This window comes from Maniola hyperantus, chromosome 25 (genome assembly GCF_902806685.2).
Source record: "Maniola hyperantus chromosome 25, iAphHyp1.2, whole genome shotgun sequence".
In the NCBI taxonomy this organism is placed as follows: Eukaryota; Metazoa; Arthropoda; class Insecta; order Lepidoptera; family Nymphalidae; genus Maniola; species Maniola hyperantus.
In genome coordinates, this window is record NC_048560.1 from 1,896,020 (window position 1) to 1,917,593 (window position 21,574).

The window sequence follows — 21,574 nt, forward strand, 5'->3', positions numbered from 1 at the left end:
CGTGGTAGGTAACGTTTTAAATATTTAAATGGCTCATAATCTTTGTACACATTCATAAAAATAAAGTACACCAACTTTTGTTCAAATAGGTAGATACTTAAAATGTTTACATGCAGATATTGCCTTTAATCTGTTTTTTAAATATTAAAAAGTTCCTTTTTTTGGCTTGTCTATTCTAACAGATTAGTACATCTATACTTCAATGTGTATACGTTTAGTTATAATTATGAATTTGACATCTATATAAAATATAATGTAGATATATGCCGGTACGGCGTCAATGCTTCTAGAAATTTCCCAGTTTAACCTCCCTTTGCGAAAAATTCCGGCCGGAATGTTGACCTGTAGGTATGATTAAACTGGAAATTTCCAGAAATTATCCCTTAAGTCCTACGAAATACATATTATAATATTATCACTTATAAATTCTAATTTCCATTTGTATTGGTGTTCACATTTTCTCTAAACATTCAGATATTTTGTTAATTCATACATTTATAAAGTGAATTGACACAGTATGATAAAATTCAAACTTAATTTACATTTCCATACGAAATCCTGATACTCTATGACATTAATAACTACACACAACATACATTTATGACATCTATTATATAAAAACTATCAAATTTGACATCTCTTACACAAGCTATCAAGTTTGGTGTCAGTATTTTTAACTCATAGCGAAGAAAGGAAAGAATTTTATCTAACCCATAAAATACCCATTATAAATAACCCATTTTTAAAAACCAATTCTTAACAACGTTTCAAGCTAGTAGCAAAACCAATAGAAAAGAGGTTTAATTAAAAAGAAGAATATACTGAGGTAAGATAAGGTATGATGTATACCTATTATGTTTTTAACAAAATATTTTTAAAAGTACCAACTTTTGCATGTCTACTCGATTTCATGCTCTATGGCATTCGTAGAGTTCTAAATGTTTCATACTGTGTCCAACTCACTTTATTTAAATAAAAACACGAAAAAATATATTAAATTCACAATTTAGCCCGTCATCAATATAAGAAAAATCTATTTATTTATTACAAATATCAACAATTTGGCACATTACTTTCCTGTTTCGAACAGTCACTAAAACTAAAGTAACAATGCAAGAGAAACTAATAATAATAATAAAAGGAAAACTATTCATAGAGTAGATAGTAGTAGAATAGATAGGACGTACGTTGCAATGCAGTCTACCAACAGAATAAAGAAAGGATTCGGAGTGAATCAGCTGGTGATTTTAAATTAAACTGGTTTAAATTAAATTAAATCTAAAATGAGGTTTTAGATTTAATGTTGTTTTATTTTACTTTCAATTTAGATCTAAGTTTTTTTTAATATAATTGTCTATCCCTTTAGATCGTGACTTTGACCACTGAATATACTTGAACTCAAACCAAGCAAAACGGCTTAACTGTGTTAAAACTGAGTCTAATAAATTTCTCAACATAAAATAAGTACATAAAATTTTAATGGTACAAAACAAAATGTCTCTTTAGATTTAAAACTCAAAATTGTTTTGATTAACTATAACGCCAAAAGCTTTATTTAATTCCCCCGAAAAGCAACGCCAACTGAATGTCATTGCAACGAACGTGCCAAGAATCCAAGATGGCGAGAGTTCAGAGTTAGGACGCTAATACGTAACAAATTATATTCATAGGATTGCTACAGTATCTAGAAATGCTAGAATACAACACGTACATTTCTACTAGAGATAGTGCATGCAGGTTTTGCCCTCAAAACAGTACCTACCTACTTACTTTGTTGTGTTAATGAAACGCGTATCGGATGACAACTAACTTTATTGTTGAATAAATAAAAAAAATTAAAAAAAAACTCACAACATCTCCCCCTTAATAAACAAATTAACATAGGATTATCTTCCCCAACAAAGAAAAAAAAAATACAAATTAAAACAGACAATATGCAAATAAACAAAACAATGGAAAAAATAATGATCAGAAAAAGTAGTTCAATACCTATACTAAAATACCACAGAGCAATGTCAGAATTTAAGATTTAAATATCTTAAATTCTGACATCCTCTAGAACTTAGATAACTAAGTTCTAAAGGATTGTAAGGAAAGTCTCTCATGAAAGGAATTCAAGAACCAAATTACAACGTTGTGTGAGAAAACACTGAATTGTCATTGGCGGAATTATTGTGGACTACGAAACCGCAGTACAAAGATCCATAGAGGAGACAAGAAGAAGAAGAAGTACTTTATGATGAATCCAACTATACGCTGTTTAAACCAAAGCTAAAACTTAAAGGAAAGTTACGAGACTTCAAAATGTGGCTCAGGAGTGATTGAATACGATATGATCAAAATAGGCTCTAAATGTGTATTATTCTGATCACGGAACAGAAAGAACAGTGGAAGTGCAATTCACCAAAATGACTATAGGAACCGCTGTCGCCAAACTCATACAAATATACCGATAGTCATATATTGCACTACAAAGAAACAAATCATTTGATTTGTCGTTTAAGTTTAGTCAAAACTAGCCTACGTCACAGATTTGGAAACAAACCCTGACGTTCTAGAAATAAGATTTATTTTGCTTTAGCGGAAGAACGTATTTACGAGCTATAGTCACACTCACGTCACACTAGATTCAATTTGTCCAATTAATTCCGCTACTTGACCATAGATGGCGGTATTCTAAGTAGTAGCAATTATAAACTTAATTACTTTAAACATATGGTTGACATTTGCGTGATCGGTCGATTTTTTTTCCTACTCAGTTAAGGCTGCACCACGTAGCTCAATGAATTACCTATCGATATCGATAGATACTCGTTATTTTGTTCATTCGCAAAAATAAAATTAAAAAAGGTAATTATAAAATTGAATAAAAGTGCTGGTATGTATGCATGCCTTTTACAAGTATGCACAATAAATACTGCAACGTATGAAAATAGATAAATTTTATTTATTGCCCTTGAAATAAAACATATTTGTTAAGAAACTGGCGTTTCGAAAGTCTTATTTTTAATTTTAATAAATGGTGTATGCGAACATTTATGTATATATTTTTCGACTATTGCCTTCATCAAATCGGTAACGTGATTAGACGCAGGAATCTCCGAATCACTTTGTCTTTTTGAAGAACCTGGAGTGACCACATTTATCATTTTGTGGCTGAAACCAAAATTAAATTTTGAGAATAAATCCGTACTAATATTATAAATGCGAAAGTGTGTCTGTCTGTCTGTCTGTCTGCTAGCTTTTCACGGTTCAACCGATCAACCGTTTTTGATGAAATTTGGTACAGAGATAGCTTGCATCCCGGGAAAGGACATAGGCTACTTTTTATCCCGGAAAGTTGAAAAGTTCCCACAGGATTTTTAAAAACCTAAATCCACGCGGACGAAGTCGCGGGCATCATCTAGTACCTATATAAAAATGAATAGGAGAAAAATTAATTAGTGTGTTTATGAATCAAATTTGATATATAGTCAGTTAATCTTCATACAAAAATATAACTAAGAGGTGTGTTGTTTTGTATTATAATATCAAGTATTTTCAATACTTACTGAAAGTAATAAAATAAAACAAGGTTATTTGATTAAAAGACTTAACGATTTTCATTGATGGAAGCGCAGTAGGTTTCGTATATCTATATCCTTTATTTGATATTATAAAATCGACTTCTAAAAAAATGTTCAGAGCATATCATGCTTGATTTGGTTGGCATCCAATTAACTCTACCTGTTGCATCTATCCATTTCTCTTTGATGCTTGCATCTTTGGGAAACCTAAAAATATTTTAAATGAAGGTTAGAGGAACTACTGATGTCTATTTAGTGATCAATGCAACGTCTCACTCATTAATAAATTATAATTATTGCGTTACTATTTATTTATATCTATCGATATCAATCGATAAATTCAATATTCTACTTGGCCACATCACTATTTGAGTAGCGAACACGGAGCGAAGTACTTTCGGAATAGAATCAATCCAAAATAAACTTTATCTTAATTGTTTAAGGTTGATTTTGACTAACCATTCTATTAAATATTAGTAAATTGAAATAAATTAAGATTTATTAGAAAACAATGAAAATCGTACTTACCGATAATACGAAACACCTCCATTTTTAAGATTTTATCTCCTACTATCATTTTTACACTACAAAACGGCAGTACGGCATTGCTAGGGCAATATGAATTTGTCGCGAGACTACCAACTCCACGCGATGTTAGAACGCGACTGGGATCAGTTAAGCGTAACTACGCTTAATTGTGGCACGCGTGCCACGCCTACTTAGCACTTCCACTGTTTTTTCTGTTCCGTGATTCTGATAGTCCCTGTTTATAACTAAGCCAGAATACCCCTATCTCGCACCCTGCAATCTGCGTCCCACACACAGAAAGAAAAGAAAAAAGGAAAGAAAGGAAATGCATTTATTTATTGTTGTACAGCACTCCATATCCTGCGCCTTGCATACAATAATGTTCTTATGTTTATATACTCGTAAATATACGACTATAATTCGATGTCTATAAATTTTTCAATAAGTAATATAGAGAATTACAATGTTCATAACAACTTTTGTTCATAATTACTTAGGTATATCGAAATGTTATGGCAAAAGTTTTTGAATACAGTTTATTAAGCAAATGTCATGATTTTCAAATAATAATTTATCGTTTGAGTCAAATCACATACTTTTTACAACTGCATTAAGATTTAGGAGTAATCTCATTGGATGCAATTTCAAAGAGGCTGTTATTGGTGGGATGTTTTCAATTCAAACCAATGGCATACACTTTGCATTTTTTTCTGTGGGAGGAATGAAAAAAAGAAACGTGACGTTTGGTCGGCATAAATGGCGTTTTTCTAAGATTAATTCGTTTGGAGCTTTAGAGCTGGGAGGTAATCTCAAAAAGTGTGAAGTATTGTTGTAACTGGTGATAAAGATGTAAAAGAAGTATTTAATGTGTTTCGACAAGCATAAATGTGTTAAAGAAGTATTACATGGTGTTTCAATGAGTTATCTCATAAGTATTTACGAGTGTATTGAATTAAACATCTGATAACGACGTTGAAGAAGGCATATTCATTATACAACAGTGTCAAAAATAAATGGATTAGAAGACGCAGGTACTGTTTATTGGATCTTCGAGGACTAAACCACACAAAAGGCTATTATTATAGTATGGAACTACTATTACAATTCTATACAGGACGAAGAGCTTAGTAAATATCATATCATGTGTTTTACTAAGAGCATAAGGGCCTTAACGTAACATAGTATAGTTAGAATAGGCTTAAAATAAATCTTTGGTATGGTTAATAGAAATACAACTGTTTTTACGACCGGTTTCTTCTGATTACAACTGTTTCGAGTTATTTTGAGTTATGTCATTTTGAGTTATGTTGCACATTAATTTCATCTAATTGTATGAAATCTTTTATATGCATTTAAATGAACGCTCAAGAAAAGAAACCGGTCTTAAATTCAATTGAATAATCTAACAAATATACATACACTTTCGTATAATACTTTGAAGTGTAAGTAGTCTAAACGTATAAAGATAACTTATAATTAATTTCATATTATTTTTAGTAAATTACAAAAATAAATAAAAACATAACACTGCCCTTAATGTTATGTTTTGTTCAGTCGTTTTATGTCAATTTTTCTACAAGAGGATTCGATTACAGGGCTTGTATAGGAAAGGTTGATATTTGAGCTTCTATAAAAATCCACTGCGAGTTAAAATTTCCATTCCATACAAAAAATGTCTTATTTATTGCTACTTAACTATTCTTAAATTGAGCATTGCATAACGTGAAACCCAAAAGATTCTTATAAATACTAAGCTAATTAAAATTGATAAAAAAGATTTTAAAATCAATAAATAATGGGGGATTTTTTATTTAGATGAGATAAAGTAAGGTACCTAACATCCCCACGCAGCGAAAACCAACCTTAACGACATATAAAAAAGATTCTAAATAGTTTAAAAACATTTAAACCAAAACCAATAACGACTCAACTCCAATAAATTTTGGACAAGCACTCGCAGCGGAAAACCAACCTTACCCCAATAGTAACAAGGTACAAAATTGTTCGAAACTTTTAAACCATGGTTAATAACGTTGCAACTGCAATGAATACCGTCACATGTACAACGCGTACCTTGTTCGTACCGGCCTGTAGAGCTCGTACTGCGTGTCGTGCTGGTGACGGAGAGGCTTGCACGGTGCGACGAGGGAACACCGCCACGGCACCGCCGTTTGAGGATACGGCTACACACCAGACCTATGTAGAAAAAAAAATATTATACAACTATTTAAAAAATAGCTATGATATCCTATGATATCCTAGTACTTAAGACGTCCGCATCCTAATCGGAGATCGGGGATTCGATCCCGAGCCTCCTCTAAGTTCTATCTCTAAGTTGGAGTTATGTGCCTTTTAAGTATTTAACGGTGAAGGAAAACATCGTGAGGAAACCGGCATGATGATGATAATTCTCTATATCGTTGACGACCTCCCTAGCGCAGTGATGAGTGCAGTGGTCTTATAAGTGGGAGGTCCCGGGCTCGATTCCCGGCAGGGGCAATTTGGGCATTTATGATTTCTGAATTGTCTCTGGTCTAGTCTGGTGGGAGGCTACGGCCGTTTGTAGTTACCAATGCCGGCAACGTCGTGCTGCCAACCGATTTGGCATTCCGGTACGATGCCGTGTAGAAACCAAAGGGGCATGGGTTTATTAAAAATCCCGAGCCCGCTTCCAAGGACTGCATAGTAACTTACCACCAGGTGAGATTGTAGTCAATGGCTAACTTGTATCTGAATTAAAAAAATACGAACATGGACGGTTACCCCTTTTGTTGTATATGTACCTCATCAGGTTCTGGCACTAGCAGTATCGCCTTCCAGCAATGTTGGGCCAGGTCTGGCGTCAATATGGCGGGAGTAGAGCGTCCCCCGCGTAGCCAGAGGACGCGCAAGTTTCGGCCGCATGCGCCGCACTCTAGCCGCCAGCCGCTAGGCGTGGGGTCTGCGCTTACGGCCGTCGCTGTTGCACCACCTAGGGGGTCCATATTGATCACAATTAGTAAGGCAGCGTATTGCTAGTAGGGATATAGACGAGACGGATCTCATAAAAATTAATAAGTGCGTCCCCGTTCTTATTAGATTTTGTCTTATAAGAACAAGGCGGAGGGAGACACTGACGTGTGTATTGATATGAGTAAGGGATGATTTATTTTTTTATTTTACGTCATGTGAATAATGACGTCACCATCCGTAAAGGACAATACTTTCCAATTTTTTACATAAAAACAGAGTTATTGCTGCGGAAAAATATTTTTTATGTTAAAAAATTGTAAAATATTTTTAGTCATTTACGCCATGTGACGTCATTAATCGCTTTTCGTACAGTGTGACGTTAATAATTAATTATTTTAAAAATAAATAAAAATCAGGATTTTTTAATTCTGGCCCCATAAACTACCGCTATACAAAAAAAATCACTTTTATTTTATTACTACAGTCCAAGACCCTATTGAGGAATTATTTAATGACAAAACGACTGACCAAAATATGTTTATAAGTTAAGTAGGTAAATATTTCAGTAAATAACAAAAAGGGGGTAAGTGTTACCTGTGACCCTCAGAGTGACTCGTTTGAGCTCCCGTAATCGCTTGAGGTCCGGCGCCCGGGCGCCCACGCAGCGGTACTCGCCTCCTTCTTCGTACAGGGCTTCTTTTATACCTGTTTTATAAATTACTTGCTCATGCCCGCGACTTTATCAAACCACAAATTTCAAACCCCTATTTTGCCCCCTTAGGGAATGTTTTAGTAGAATTGTAGAATTTTGTAGTTTTAGTGATTTAGTATTTTTCAAATCTGCAATGTATAGCGTGTAAAACTCGGGTCAATTCCTACACGCGGCATTGACTCCGAGTGGCCTACTTATGCAACGTTCGTTGACGTCAGTCAGATATGCTAGCGTTCTGGTTACATCCTGTATATTATATCCATTTTTGCAAATATCAATTGTAATCGTGTCGCAAACATAAAGAAATAGCTCATTTTCTATCAAAAAGTCTGCAAAATGACTTTCTAAAACAATACAGTAAATAATAATAGTTACTTACCAAGCACGCCATGTGCGTGGTGCGAGCCAGCGGGCGCCCACGCGTCCGTGGCGTTGCCCACCACGCGGCGCCACCAGCACCCCACGCTACCTGCAAAAACTAAAACTCTAAAACACTACAAACTAACTCTAAATACTCAAAAATCTTTATCAAAGTCAAAAATATTAAAAATTGTGTAAGGATCAAAACGGTTTGTTATGAACTATGAAACAAAGAACCTCAGGTAAATGCCCTTTGCAAAGCAGTCCCATACGTCAACGCTCTTAAACTATCATCGTAGAAAAAAAAAGTAGCTAACATCTAAATATACATGCAATCACACACTCCCACTTACACACACGCCCACACACACACACACACAAGCACACACGCATACACACACACACACACAAGCATACACACACTGTTGTAATTTTATTATTGTATATACCTACATTTATTCTAAATCTATTCTGTTAAAATAGTTTTAATTATAATTTTAAGTAATCTCTTTTGGCCTTCTGTTATACCTAGATTTAAATTTAAATAATAATTATGTATTTACGCTGTTGATTACTTTCAAATAAACAAAATAAAAATAAAATAAAAACACATCTCACCACACTCTCTCCTCAAGCCTTCATGTAAGAAGTATGAGGTTAGAAAAACTAAACTATATTGACGAGGATCTGATAACAGTGTTTCGGTACTTACTTTATGAACCCACTTTATTACCCATGAAGGACAAACCAACAAACCAATAAACCAACAAACAAACACACTTTCGCATTTATAATTAGGGTACTGATATTAACCATGACTCATGACTAACATCCCCTTTTCCCTCCAACTAAGCGCAATGCTCGTGTTAGGAGTGGGTACGACAATAGTGCAACGGGTGGGATTTGAACCGCCAACCTTTCGGATTTCAGTCCGCTCCTTAACCGTTGAGCTATTGAGGCTCTATCTGTCTGGAACCACCTTTACCTTTAGGGCAGTGTAACTGTACGTTTCCTCCTAGTGGCACCTCTACTTTCTGATGATCAGGTTCTTCCTCTTTTCCATCAGATTCTGTCCCCGTTTGTGGATTTTCATCGGATGCTGTTAATAAATAATAACAGTCAATAAAATCTCTAAAATCGATGAAGAGAGCTATGCTTGGAGTTTCTCTACGTGATCAAATCAAAAATGAGAAGATCCGTAGGAGAACTAGAGTAACCGACATAGCTCAACTGGTTGCGCTATGTCGCAATGTCGCTATGTCGCTCAACCGATAGACGTTGGGGGTCTCAAGGTGCTGGAATGGCGACCTCGCACCGGAAAACAAAGCATTAGCAGACCTCCTGTTATCCAAATCCACCATGATTCAAACTTCATAGTCACTGATCGTTCCTCTCAGTATTGGAGACAATACGCAGAGAAACTTTCAGCTTTAATAAAATAACGAAGGTTTAACCTTCGCAGCTCAGCTCTCTCTCTTATGTCCAGCAGTGAGCGTCTATAGGTCAACCATGATGATACTGATGATGACGACGGCGACGACAACAACGACGACGACGGCGACGACAATGACGACGACGACGACGACGGCGACGGCGACGCCGGCGACGATGACGACGACGATAATAATGATGGTGATTATGATGATGATGACTCAGACTACACTTTTTCCTGTAGTAAGGAAGGGGGGGAAGGGTCGCCCTTTCTTCAGTAGTGGCACAAGTACGTACCCAGCACATTGAGGTAGTAGCCAATGGAAGAATACTCGATGTCCATCCAGCGCGCTCTGCATCTGTACCAGCCACCGTGCGACTCCCTCAGCCGCGCCCAGCGCAGAGTGGCTGAGCCCAGGGTTGTCCCATCTTCAGCACCCGCCTCTAGAGGTGTTGGGGAACTAGAAAAAAGGTTACAGTTGGCATTTTTGACGACCTCCCTAGCGCAGAGGTGAGACTACATCTTATCAGTAGGAGGTCCCAGGTTCGATTCTCGGCAGGGGAAATTTGGGAATTTCTAAATTTCTTCTAGTCTGGTCCGGTCGGAGACTTCAGCCGTGGTTAGTTACCACTCTAGCAGCAAAGCCGTGCCGCCCAGCGATTGAGCGTTCCGCTACGATGCCGTGTAGAAACCAAAGGTGCTATACCCCTTCCAGGTTAGCCCGCTTCTATCTTAGACTGCATCATCACTTACCACCAGGTGAGATTGCAGTCAAGGGCTAACTTGTATATGTAAAATAAATAAATAAAAGCTAGTACAGTACGCGGCCAAAAGTAATGTACTCTTTTAGAAGGAGTTAGCAGATTTGTAGAGCGTTGTCCCTGTCGTTGAGACCGACAAAACGTCACATAGGCATGAGTGAGGTACGCTCTACAAAGCCGAAATGTCATTCTAAAGGCCGATGTATATTACTTTCTGCCGCGTTCTGTATCTTCTTCTACCTAGCGCTTTCTACCTGTCGCTCATTTTTAACCGACTTCCAAAAAGGAGGTGGTTCTCAATTCGGCCCGTTTCTTTTTTTTCGCCTATGCTATAGGCGAAAATGAGCTTGCGATGGGTTGTTGATGAGTTTATTTATCCCTTCCTGTAATTTAATTCTTTAAATTAATTCTACGCCTACTGATCATATCCGATAAACCGAAAATCCTAAATGGAATATCCGATGATCCGATTTTAGGATGATTTCCCATCGACCTTATTTATTAAACAATTTGGCCCGATCAGGATTGGATTTCATCTGATGAAATATTCTCTCTTTAATGTATATAGCTCAACGGGTAAAGGAGTGTACTGAAAACCGAAAGGTCGACGGTTAAAACCCCGCCCGTTGCACTATTGTCGTACCTACTCCTAGCACAAGCTTTACGCTTAGTTGGAGAGGAAAGTTTATTTTTATTTAACATGGCTAATTTTCTTTAAAAAAAAAATATAGATTTAAGTGTGTAGTACAGTTTTATTATAAGTATAGATAAAGCTGTATGGATAGCGTTAAGGAAATATAGTAGTAAGTTATGTACTTAGTATTAAGAGCGCCACCTCGCCAACAAACTGCCCCCACCAGTTTGGCGAGATAGAAATGTAAGAAACCTGTACAATTAAAAAAAATGTAATTATAGTTAATTTTAACATTGACATTGTGAGGAAATCGGCATGCCTGAGAGTTCTCCATAATGTTCTCAAAGGTGTGTGAAGTTTCGCAATCTGCACTTGGCCTATGGCTTTAAACCGTCACATTCTAAGAGAAAACCCATGCCACTGAGTGCATGTGCTCGATACTGGGCGGGCAATGGGTTGATAGTGGGTTGAGTTGATATGAGATATGATATAATAATGACGCCCTACTACCAGTGACCTGAAGTACTTATTGTTTTACTGTACACATTATAAGCCGTGGCGTGTAGACACCTTGCAAGTTAGTTTACTTCCATATACACTTTATCATAACTTAATTCCAAACTTTAAACGCAAAAAAGGTTGTCAAACATTTGTTTGTATTAGTATTTACTAATACTGGTAAATAGCAGTCAAGTATCAAGATTTCATTTTTTTAAAGAATATTAGCCATGTCAATCATGACTTTTCCCTTTCCCCTCCAAGTAAACGTAAAGCTTGTGCTAGGTGTAGGTACGACAATAGTGCAACGGGGGGGAACCTCTGACCATTCGGAATTCCGTACGCTCCTTAATTGTTGAGTTATTCAGGCTATTTCAAGCTCAAAATAAAAACCGGCCAAGTGCGAGTCAGGCTCGCGCAACGAGGGTTCCGTACTACAGTCGTATTTTTTTGACATTTTGCACGATAATTCAAAAACTATGATGTATAACAATTAAAAATAAATAAAAATCTGTTTTAGAATGCACAGGTGAAGCCCTTTCAAATGATATCCCACTTGATATAGCTGTCTTACTTCGAAAATTGAAAATACTAATTATTAGTTCATGACCACAACTAATTTTTTTGTGTGATGTAACCACAAATACACGGTTTTCAGATTTTTCCCTAATGCCTGCTATAAGACCTGCCTTTCATGATTCTAGGTCAACGGGAAGTACCCTGTAGGTTTCTTGATAGACCGATAGACAGACAGACAGACAACAAAGTGATCCTATAAGGGTTCCGTTTTTCCTTTTGAGGTACGGAACCCTAAAATGGATGTCAAACAAAAATAGTAGTCCTAGTAAATCACCGTCAAGTTTCAAGATTTCCTGGTAGAACTATATTTGTCGCAAGCTCCTAAGTATTGAAGTTATCATTCCCAAAGTTGCAATTTTCGCCGCAATTTCGGCGCGTCTACATCTTCCCAGCTAATTAAACTTAATTCCTTAATCACGAATTTTCACAAGAAATAAAACGAAACATCGCAAAAGTAGTAACTTATAAAAGTTGAGACTCCGTCCGAGGTAGATTGTGATAATTCTGAGTTTCGACTTTTGGTAGCATTCATAATTTTGTTTGAGGAATAAATTAGTTGCTAAATAATTCATTACTTGAATAGAAGAATTTTTGTTTATTCAGGCGCTGTGATTATTTGAGTTTCCTTCTCTCTCGCACATTCAAACATTTTCAATGATTGTGAAAATTTAGCCAACTCCTAAACAATAAAATTACATTCATTTGAGGCATATTTTTATCGGAGGTGTCGAGGCGAAACGTACGTCGAGTGTGTTTTGGGATTTGTGTGGTGCTTCGTAGTGGTTGGCTTTTCCTGCATGTTTAGCTGGGGGCTGACCTCCCGAATAGGAGCACGGCACGGCAGGGATCCTGAGATGCCTTATTTTTATTTTATTTATTTATTTATTTATTTTATTTATTTTATATCTAATTAGAACGGCAGTGCCACTTACACTAACTAGATGATTAATAATAAATTTAAATACAAATAAAGGTACAAGAAAAAAGACATAAAATACAAAACGATAAAAGATCAAAGAATTTTGAATATGTACGCTGAGAACATTGAATGACATATTCATGCAATGCTCTCAGCGTACTTCAGTAACTCCCGAACCAGTATTATAGACCCATCATTAAATGGGTCCCATTGAGCATTATTGTCCAAAAGCGCGTTGAATGATGCTAATGAACGGGGTATAGGTGACATAGATCTAGCAATAGTGCGATGATGTGGGACCACGAAAAGTTTATTTTTTCGTGGACGAAGATTACTGTTGGATTCAGGGACACGTATGCGACACAGTTGGTTATGAAGTTCTGGAGCATTAACATCTCCTCGCAAAATTTGACACATAATTTTGAGTTGGTCGCAAATGCGTCTGACCTCCAGGGAGTTGAAACCTAAGCAACCTAACAGAAATTTGGTTGGGTATAGGAAAGGATAATATCCATAGCAACGTTTATACAGGTATCTTAGGAAGGCCTTTTGTACTTTTTCTAATATAAGCCCGTACTTTGCCTCGTACGGATGCCAGACACAGGTGCTTGTTTCGAGCTTGCTTCGGACTAAGGCGTAATATAGTAATCGTATTACCAAAGGACTATGGAACTCCCGAGAGTTGCGTAGTACAAATCCTTGTCGCACGCTGGGGTTTTAGTGGGTATGCTGTTGTGTGCCAGAAAGTCTCACAGTGCCAGTGAGTCCCACATACCCGCTCTTGTGCGGGATGCTTAATTGCATTTTTAGCAGCGGAATAAAAGGCTATCACGGCTCGTCATGGGTTGATGGGGATCACTAACCTGGAAGGTCGATCAGTGTCGCGCATCCACGTAGCGCGCGCTGGCGGGTTGGCGTCCACGTCACAGCGCAGCGCGGCCGCCCCTCCCGCGGACAGAGACACCCCGAACCCCGGCCAGCGGGAGATCACGAAGGATGGCGGATCTAGCAAAACAAGGATGTGTATCATCATCATCAACCGATAGGCGTCCACAGCTGGACATAGGTCTCTTGTAGGGACTTCCACACGCCACGGTCTTGCGCCGCCGCCATCCAGCGGCTCCCTGCGACCCGTCTGATGTCGTCCGTCCCCCTAGTGGGGGGTCTTCCAACACCGCGTCTTCCGGTGCGAGGTCGCCATTCTAGCACCTTGGGACCCCAACGTATATCGGATTTACGAACTATGTGCCCTGCCCAAAGTTACGATGTGTATAATCAACACGATTTATCGTGTACGGATCGTAAATACGTAGATAGTACAGTACCTGGCAAGAAATATTGTACATCGACCTATAGAAGAGAAATAGCGGTTTCGTAGAGCGTTGTCTCTGTCGTTGAGACCGACAAAACGTCACATAGTATGAGTGACAGAGACAACGCTCTACGAAGTCGAAATGTCTTTCTAAAGGTCGATGTGGGTACAATATTTCCTGCCGGCTACAATGACCTCTATAGGTATACATATAGAAGTCATTAGCCGGCTACTGTAACAGCACAGTCCACGACAGTTAGGGAACTTCTAACAAAACGTCGAGGCTTCGGCGTCACCGGCAGGCGTCAAATGTTACCTACATTTGAGACAGTTGACGCTAAAGTAGACTAAATGACTAGGTTTCTTTGATATTTTCACGTCATCGTCGAGCGTGGTTATAGTTAGAATTCTGTACCTACCCTACTAGTATAGTCAGTATACTTTCCAAGAACGAGAGAAGTGCACGGTGAATGATGAACCAATTGTGCGGCAGCACAGGGATGTACTCACAAGTGACGTGTATCTCCAGTTTGGCAGTGAGCGCGTCGGGCGGGGGTGCGGGGTGCGGCGCGGGCGGCGCGTCGGGCCTCCTCTGTCGCGCAGTGCACTGTAGTGTCGCGTTGTGGAGCTCGCGCGCGGCGGTCACCACCACTCGCGACCACCACATTCCCTCTACATAGAGAAAGAAATAGTCAGCTAATAGTGCTCAACTAATTGTTCAGCTAAATCTATACCTACTAATCTTCTTAATAATATAATATAAGAGGAAAAGGTGACTGACTGACTGACTGATCTATCCACGCACAGGTCAAACTACTGGACTGATCGGGCTAAAATGGAGCACGCTTGCCAAGAAGATGTGCACTGAATTCTTTTGTAAAATAAAGTTCTTTTAAAAATAAGTGGGAAAACTTAATGTAAAACAACTACATGAAAACCAGTGAAATTTAAAAGTCATGTTTATACCGGTAGGGCGATTGTCTAAAACCTGCATCAATCATTATTACAACCTCAATTGTTCTGATTGGCTGAATTTGTGCGATTCTTGTTGCAACAATGCATTGTGGCCAATAGTGAGCGAGCATTAACCAATCAGAGATGATTGCGATCGTGACATTGTAGCTGTCAAATAACCGCGGTAGGGCCACTGGCTGAGTTTCTTGTGGGCTCGTTTGGAACCCTCCTAGTTTTATTTTAAGTACGTAATTAATTATCACCACTATATCATCTTACAAATTAACAATTTTCCATCAGTAAGCGTAACATGTTACCACCTATTCTGAATAAATAGTTTGACTTTTTGAAAAGTTAAAATATTATGTAAATGTCTTGAAAATATTTACCAATAGAATAATTCGTGTGATGAATGCGCAAATAAGGTCTGTGGTCCAGAGCAGGCTCCAACGCTAGCAGCTGCCACGACAGTTCGGGGGGTGGTACACCACCTGAGTAAAAACAGAGACTGTACATTTAAACCTTCTCAATCAAATATAGTGCTATCTTTTTCCGCTGGAAGCGTTGTAAAAGGGTTAGCAATACATTTTCACAACTGTTAGTTTAATAATAAGGAAATTGTGTGTAACAGAGATAGTCACAATCCACTAGGCTATCACGACCACAGATATGTCCAGATATGCAACTAGCGTTGCCCCCTCAGTCCCTCTCGCTCAAGCAGAGGTACTTACTTGTGAATTATGTTATTCCGTCTATTTTACGTTCGCTTCGGCTATTGTAGCCTAGTATACTGCAACCCACAATTGCACAATAACTTCAAAAACAAAAAACAACAAAACGAATCAATCATTTATTAACAATACTTCCTACTAGTCAACATAACCTCACTTCCCGTTGTTTGCCTCTCACGTACAAATACATTTTGGCAAACAAAAAAAAGTGGGCACGGTGATAAGGACAAAACATAATCATTTTGTCACGTTCTAATAAGAGCTTAAATGCATTTAGCTATCTCGCTCTAACAGTAAATGTCACAATAGGGCTACTTCTAATAGTCCTTGTTCTGAGATCACGGCTCATTTTGTACTTATTTACTTCTTCTGCAGTACTATTATCGCACTTTTAATTTTATTTAAAGAATATTAGCCATGTTAAATGACTAATATTCCCCTTTCCTCTCCAACTAAGTGTCAGGCTTGTGCTAGGAGTAGGTACGACAATAGTGCAACGGGCGGCGTTTGAACCGTCGACCTTTCGGTTTTCAGTCGACTCCTTTACCGGTTTGAAATTGCCGCCTTTGAAACGCAAGTCACGTGATCCGTTGCAAAAAAGCCATCTTGAGTCGATTGTATAAATGCGGGTGGTTGATGGTTTTTAAGGAGTCTCGTTCCGACTCGAGACTCAACCGACTATTAAATGCTTTTTGAGTTTAGGTCGCCATTTTGATTGAGTGGTTGCAAGTTAATATTGCAGTTAGGTTATTATAAAAGGTAAAACTCTCGATAAGTCCGTCGTGATTAATATTTAACTTCACTTTAATTTTAACTTTTTCAATGTAAAACATACCTAAACCTTAAAATATTCTTGGCATATACTTATTAGAACTTGTTTTGTAGAACATAAATCGTTTACGGAGTTCTATACTCAAATCCGAATTGCAAGCAGAAGTGCTAACTTAAAATTCTTTACCTCATTCAACTGCTTTGAAATTCGTGTCCCAGTTTGACCGATATTTCGCTTAATTTCTTTCCGATCATACACTGGCTGAATAGCGTAGATTGAGCTCGAATACCAGCTAAAGAGTCCACAGTCCTCGATAGAAGGGCTTTCAGAACATGCCATTACGTGCCATTAAGGTTTTTGAGAGTTCTAGAGCGTTTGGCTTTCGGAAATGCAACCTAGATTGCAACGTTTTCAAGCTAGAAATGGGGTTGCCAATCGTTTTCAAACCCCTAGTGGAAAAACGTTGCTCAAGCAAGAAAATTTCTATCTTTATTTTACCTACTCATCTTTCACAATCTCTCCCACTGCCAAGTCCCTGGTAGAGATCTCTTATAGAGATAAGTGCTTCACTGTGTACTTTTTCTTTTTCATCACAATCAACCCATCGCCGGCTCACTACAGAGCACGGGTTTTCCCTCAATATGACTAGGGTTTGGCCATGGCCACGCTGGCCAGGTGCGGATTAGCAGACGTTTTTCTTTTTACTGTTACTAAACTGGTACGAACGGATTGCCACGTAGGAAAAAAAACAACCAACCACCCATGTTATTCTCGCTAAGTTTTTTGATTAGTAGGTACATAATAGTATTTTTTTAAATAAAAATCTAAATATATAAAATGAAAAGGTGACTGACTGACTGACTGATCTATCAACGCACAGCTTAAACTACTGGACGGATCGGGCTGAAATTTGGCAGGCAGATAGCTATTAAGACGTAGGCATCCGCTAAGAAAGGATTTTTGGAAATTCAACCCCTAAGGGGGTGAAATAGGGATTTGAAGTTTGTGTAGTCCACGCGGACGAAGTCGCGAGCATAAGCTAGTAGTAAATAAACGAGCAGGCGAGTCCACTGATGTTAACTTGATTACCGCCGCCCATGAACATCTGCAGCACCAGAGGAACCGCCTTTTTGGAATTTGTTGGTCCGTCCCTTGAATAACCCCATGTTGTAATCTAATGGGAACACCGCCGGAAAGAGTTGATTCCACAGTTTGCATGAGCGTGGAAATACGGATCTGACACAACGCGGGCTGTTGAGATGCACCAGGCATCCAGGTGGTGAGAGTGATTTTGCTTGTGGTGGCGTGCGTGTAGAAAAAGGATAGTGCAATGAGGTCAAACAACTCTTCAGAGCTCTAATAAGATTTTTATTATAACGACAGTTTTTTTTAAGTTGTGTGAAAAATTGTGAATATATTCAGTCTACTCACCTTCTGCGACGCATCGCACTTCAAGGACGGTTTTGTCTCTGACAGGAACCCAGGTGTTACCGGCGTCGAGACGTCTTCCGTCCACCGCCAAATACACTGAACGCACCGGTTCTGTTGACAAAATGTTAAGTATATTCCTCCTGATCGAAATTCGGTCATGGCAGCCAATCTTAACCGAGACTAACTAAACGCGGAAGGAAATGGTTATTATGGAGGAGGGGATGAGGAGGGGGGAAGTCGTTTCTGTCAGGTAGTCGTCTGTGGTACGGGGGTCCCTTTGATGTGCGAGAGGGCTGAAGCGTCCGCTTTGTAGAATATGTTTTCATTGACGAACGATGAAGTCTATAATGCGGTTTCGGATGAAACTGGGAGCTCCTGTGAGTTACCGCAAGGCGACGTCTTGCTGCACTCAGAGTTTGGCTCTATTGCCTTTTCTGGTGCTGGTATACCATGCTGGCGCCTGAATCTTATAAAGGTTTTGTAGATTCTCAGTTTCGTGGCAGTCTCGATTTTTTGGCTAAAGCAACATGGCAGCCGTTCTCGTCTTGTTGACCGCAGATTTTGTGTGCGGCTTCAATGTGAGTTTTCTATCCAGAGTGACTTCCAGATACGTCACCTGGCTGGACCAGAGGACGGTTTGACCCAGCAGGGTGAGTTGCGGCGTTACGTGCCGAAGAGGATGGCATTACGTCTTCCCCACTTTGACGGCAAGCCTCAATCTGTAGAGCCATTCTGGAAGTGAGTCTAGAGTGATGATGATGATGACTTCCACTCACCGTATATAAGCAATCGCGTGGGTTCGCCGGTGACAGTGCGGCCAGCGCGATCACGGCCGGCACAGCGCCACCTCGCGGCATGGCCACGTGATGCTCGCGGGATCTCTACCGCATCCCCCTCCCGCCAGGCTGACTCCCCTCCACCGGGGGACGAGGGGAGGTTGACTTGCTAGATGAACGTTGGATAGAAGCAGGCGTTTATTTGCGGAAGTCCATAATACACAAGGAACATTCTTAATTCGTTGTCGTTTGTTTGTTTCCTTCAATCACGACACTACAGAGCAATGGATCGAAGTGATTTTTTGCATGGGTATAGATCTGGAGACTTTTATCCCGGAAAATCAAAGAGCTTTTTAAAATGTATTGCTTGCTTTTCCTGCATGTATAGTAGTGGGAAGGCAGGCAATGTATGACGCATGCTGCACGTTATACCATATCGATTTGTCATATTAATTAACTAGCTAATGCTCGCGACTTCGTCCGCGTGGACTACACAAATTTGAAACCCCTATTTCACCCCCTTAGGGATTGAATTTTCAAAAATCCTTTCTTAGCGGATGCTTACGTCATAGTAGCTATCTGTATGCCAAATTTCAGCCCGATCCGTCCAGTAGTTTGAGCTGTGCGTTGATAGATCAGTCAGTCAGTCAGTCAGTCAGTCAGTCAGTCAGCCACCTTTTCCTTTTATATATTTAGATGAAGTTTTTTTTAAAGCCCGTGGAAACTCTTTGATTTCCCGTAATAAAAAATAGTAAATGTCTCTGTCTGTCTGTCTTTAACTATAACCCAAAGATCACGTCAATCCGATACTCCGGCATGATTGAAGGGCAAACCAACACACAATACTTTCACATTTATAATATTATAGATAGTTATTTTGAATATTCCCTTAAAAGTTTCCGATATTGTAAGCAGGAAACGTGGCAACCCGCTTCAAGCTTCGCACGAAATGTATTGAAAGTTGCTACGTCTCTAGGGTTTGCTTTACATATTAATTACCTCTTACCGGTACACTACTCGGCCAGAATGCTAATTATTTTGCTCAGCGTTATTCTATAAATAACTTAACCGTGAGTAATTTTATGGGACAAAATTGTCCACAATTTGGTAAAGTCAGATAAATTCAATGAAATAAGATGAGATTTAGATAGGTATTAGAGAAACAGAAATAGCGTCAGATTTTATTATATTTTACAAAGGAATAACTCGATAGTAACCTAAACATGAAAAATATACCTAAGCTATAAAATACAAAAATGAATATTATAATTAAATGAATACTAAGTTAAATTAATTATGTATTTACGTGCTTGACGCGTGATTGCAATGCGATTTTACTTGTTTTGCTTGATACGACTTTAGCGTCGGCTTGATCAAGCATAGCTCATTCGCACATCAACTGTCAGACATGGCGGACGTCGACGCTTTGTAATGCGACACCAGCGAAAATTATATTAGCAAACAATGGAGCGTAAAAGAATTTTTATTATTACTCATTTCACTATACCGAGACGCCCCACAACTCTGGAAAATAAAATCGCCTTTGTATTTTGATAAAAATCACTTCGACCACCTCTGGACTACCTATAAGTACGACGATTACGTACGAAATGAGAAGTGTTTGTTTAGTGCAACTGCACTAAACCAGGGCGTGCGAGGCGTCAGAGGCGCGGGGTGTCAGCCGACACCTGTCTTCGCTTCAAAACAAAAAAAAGCATTCGCGGTGCATCGGGCGAACACATTACACGTCGTCAATCCTGTGTAAATTGTACACATTTAAAATAAACCAGTGCCAGTAATAATAACAGTCTTTTTTTATATAATTTTTTAGTGTTTTACCTACACTTCAAGGAAATTACTAAATAATTTTAAATACATATCAAAAATTGCGTAACCGGCAGGAATCGAACCTGCATCTTCTGGGTTCGCGCCCGATGCCTTGAACAACTCGGCCACGGTTTCGCTTACTGCCAGTGACGAAATTTGTGATACGTATGTTCTCTCAGTACTGAAGCGACTGTATGCCATTTAGTAGCGACACTTTGCATTGCAGCGGCATCGGGCGCGAACCCAGAAGATGCAGGTTCGATTCCTGCCGGTTACGCAATTTTTGATATGTATTTAAAATTATAGTCTTTTTATAAACACATCACCAGTGCTTCTTGCTGCTTGACGGGTGCATCAAGCCGCTTGATGGGCGCATCAAGCAGCTTGATCAAGCAAAGCAAATCTATGCGCTTGACGTCGTCTCGAAACCTCTTAAGATCTCTCACCTCGCTGTCCTTGTACCAGCGCAGGTTGGTGACGTTGAGCAGGTCGCACACGATGCGCGCGCGCGCGTGCGGCTCCACCAGCAGCTCCTTCTCCAGCTTCTGAGGCTGCTCGGAAACCAACAACCATCAGACAATGTTTCACGAGTAAAATCAGCATGATCAACACATGACCGGCTCACTACAGAGCACGGGTCTCCTCTTAGAATGATAAGGGTTATTTAAGGCCTGGTAAACTTACCAAGCTGGCCAAGTGCAGATTGGCCGACTTCGCACACCTTTTGAGAACATTATGGAGAACTCTCAGGCATGCAGGTTTCCTCACGATGTTTTCCTTCACCGTTAAAGCAAGTGATATTTAATTACTAACGCGTACCCATAACTCTG

At 39.1% G+C, this 21,574-nt stretch overlaps 1 protein-coding gene across 2 annotated transcripts in view; it reads right to left on the bottom strand.

The window, feature by feature from the left end:
- Positions 1-2,925: 2,925 nt before the first annotated feature.
- The window catches only part of tei (teiresias), an 86,495-nt gene continuing 67,846 nt past the window's right edge, over positions 2,926-21,574 (bottom strand). Inside the window, exons 5-17 of one of the 2 annotated variants that reach the window (XM_034981836.2) lie at positions 21,191-21,295; positions 18,918-19,086; positions 18,142-18,252; positions 15,597-15,698; positions 14,764-14,925; positions 13,805-13,946; positions 9,847-10,010; positions 9,104-9,217; positions 8,138-8,227; positions 7,641-7,751; positions 6,878-7,065; positions 3,598-6,290; positions 2,926-3,156 (exon numbers count right to left, since the gene is read on the bottom strand). In XM_034981836.2, coding sequence (XP_034837727.1) covers positions 6,108-6,290; positions 6,878-7,065; positions 7,641-7,751; positions 8,138-8,227; positions 9,104-9,217; positions 9,847-10,010; positions 13,805-13,946; positions 14,764-14,925; positions 15,597-15,698; positions 18,142-18,252; positions 18,918-19,086; positions 21,191-21,295 — 1,641 coding nt within the window. In that variant the 3' untranslated portion in view covers positions 2,926-3,156; positions 3,598-6,107. Of the gene's footprint in view, positions 3,157-3,551; positions 6,291-6,877; positions 7,066-7,640; positions 7,752-8,137; positions 8,228-9,103; positions 9,218-9,846; positions 10,011-13,804; positions 13,947-14,763; positions 14,926-15,596; positions 15,699-18,141; positions 18,253-18,917; positions 19,087-21,190; positions 21,296-21,574 lie in introns of both variants that reach the window. The other variant, XM_069507120.1, reaches the window with a different exon arrangement.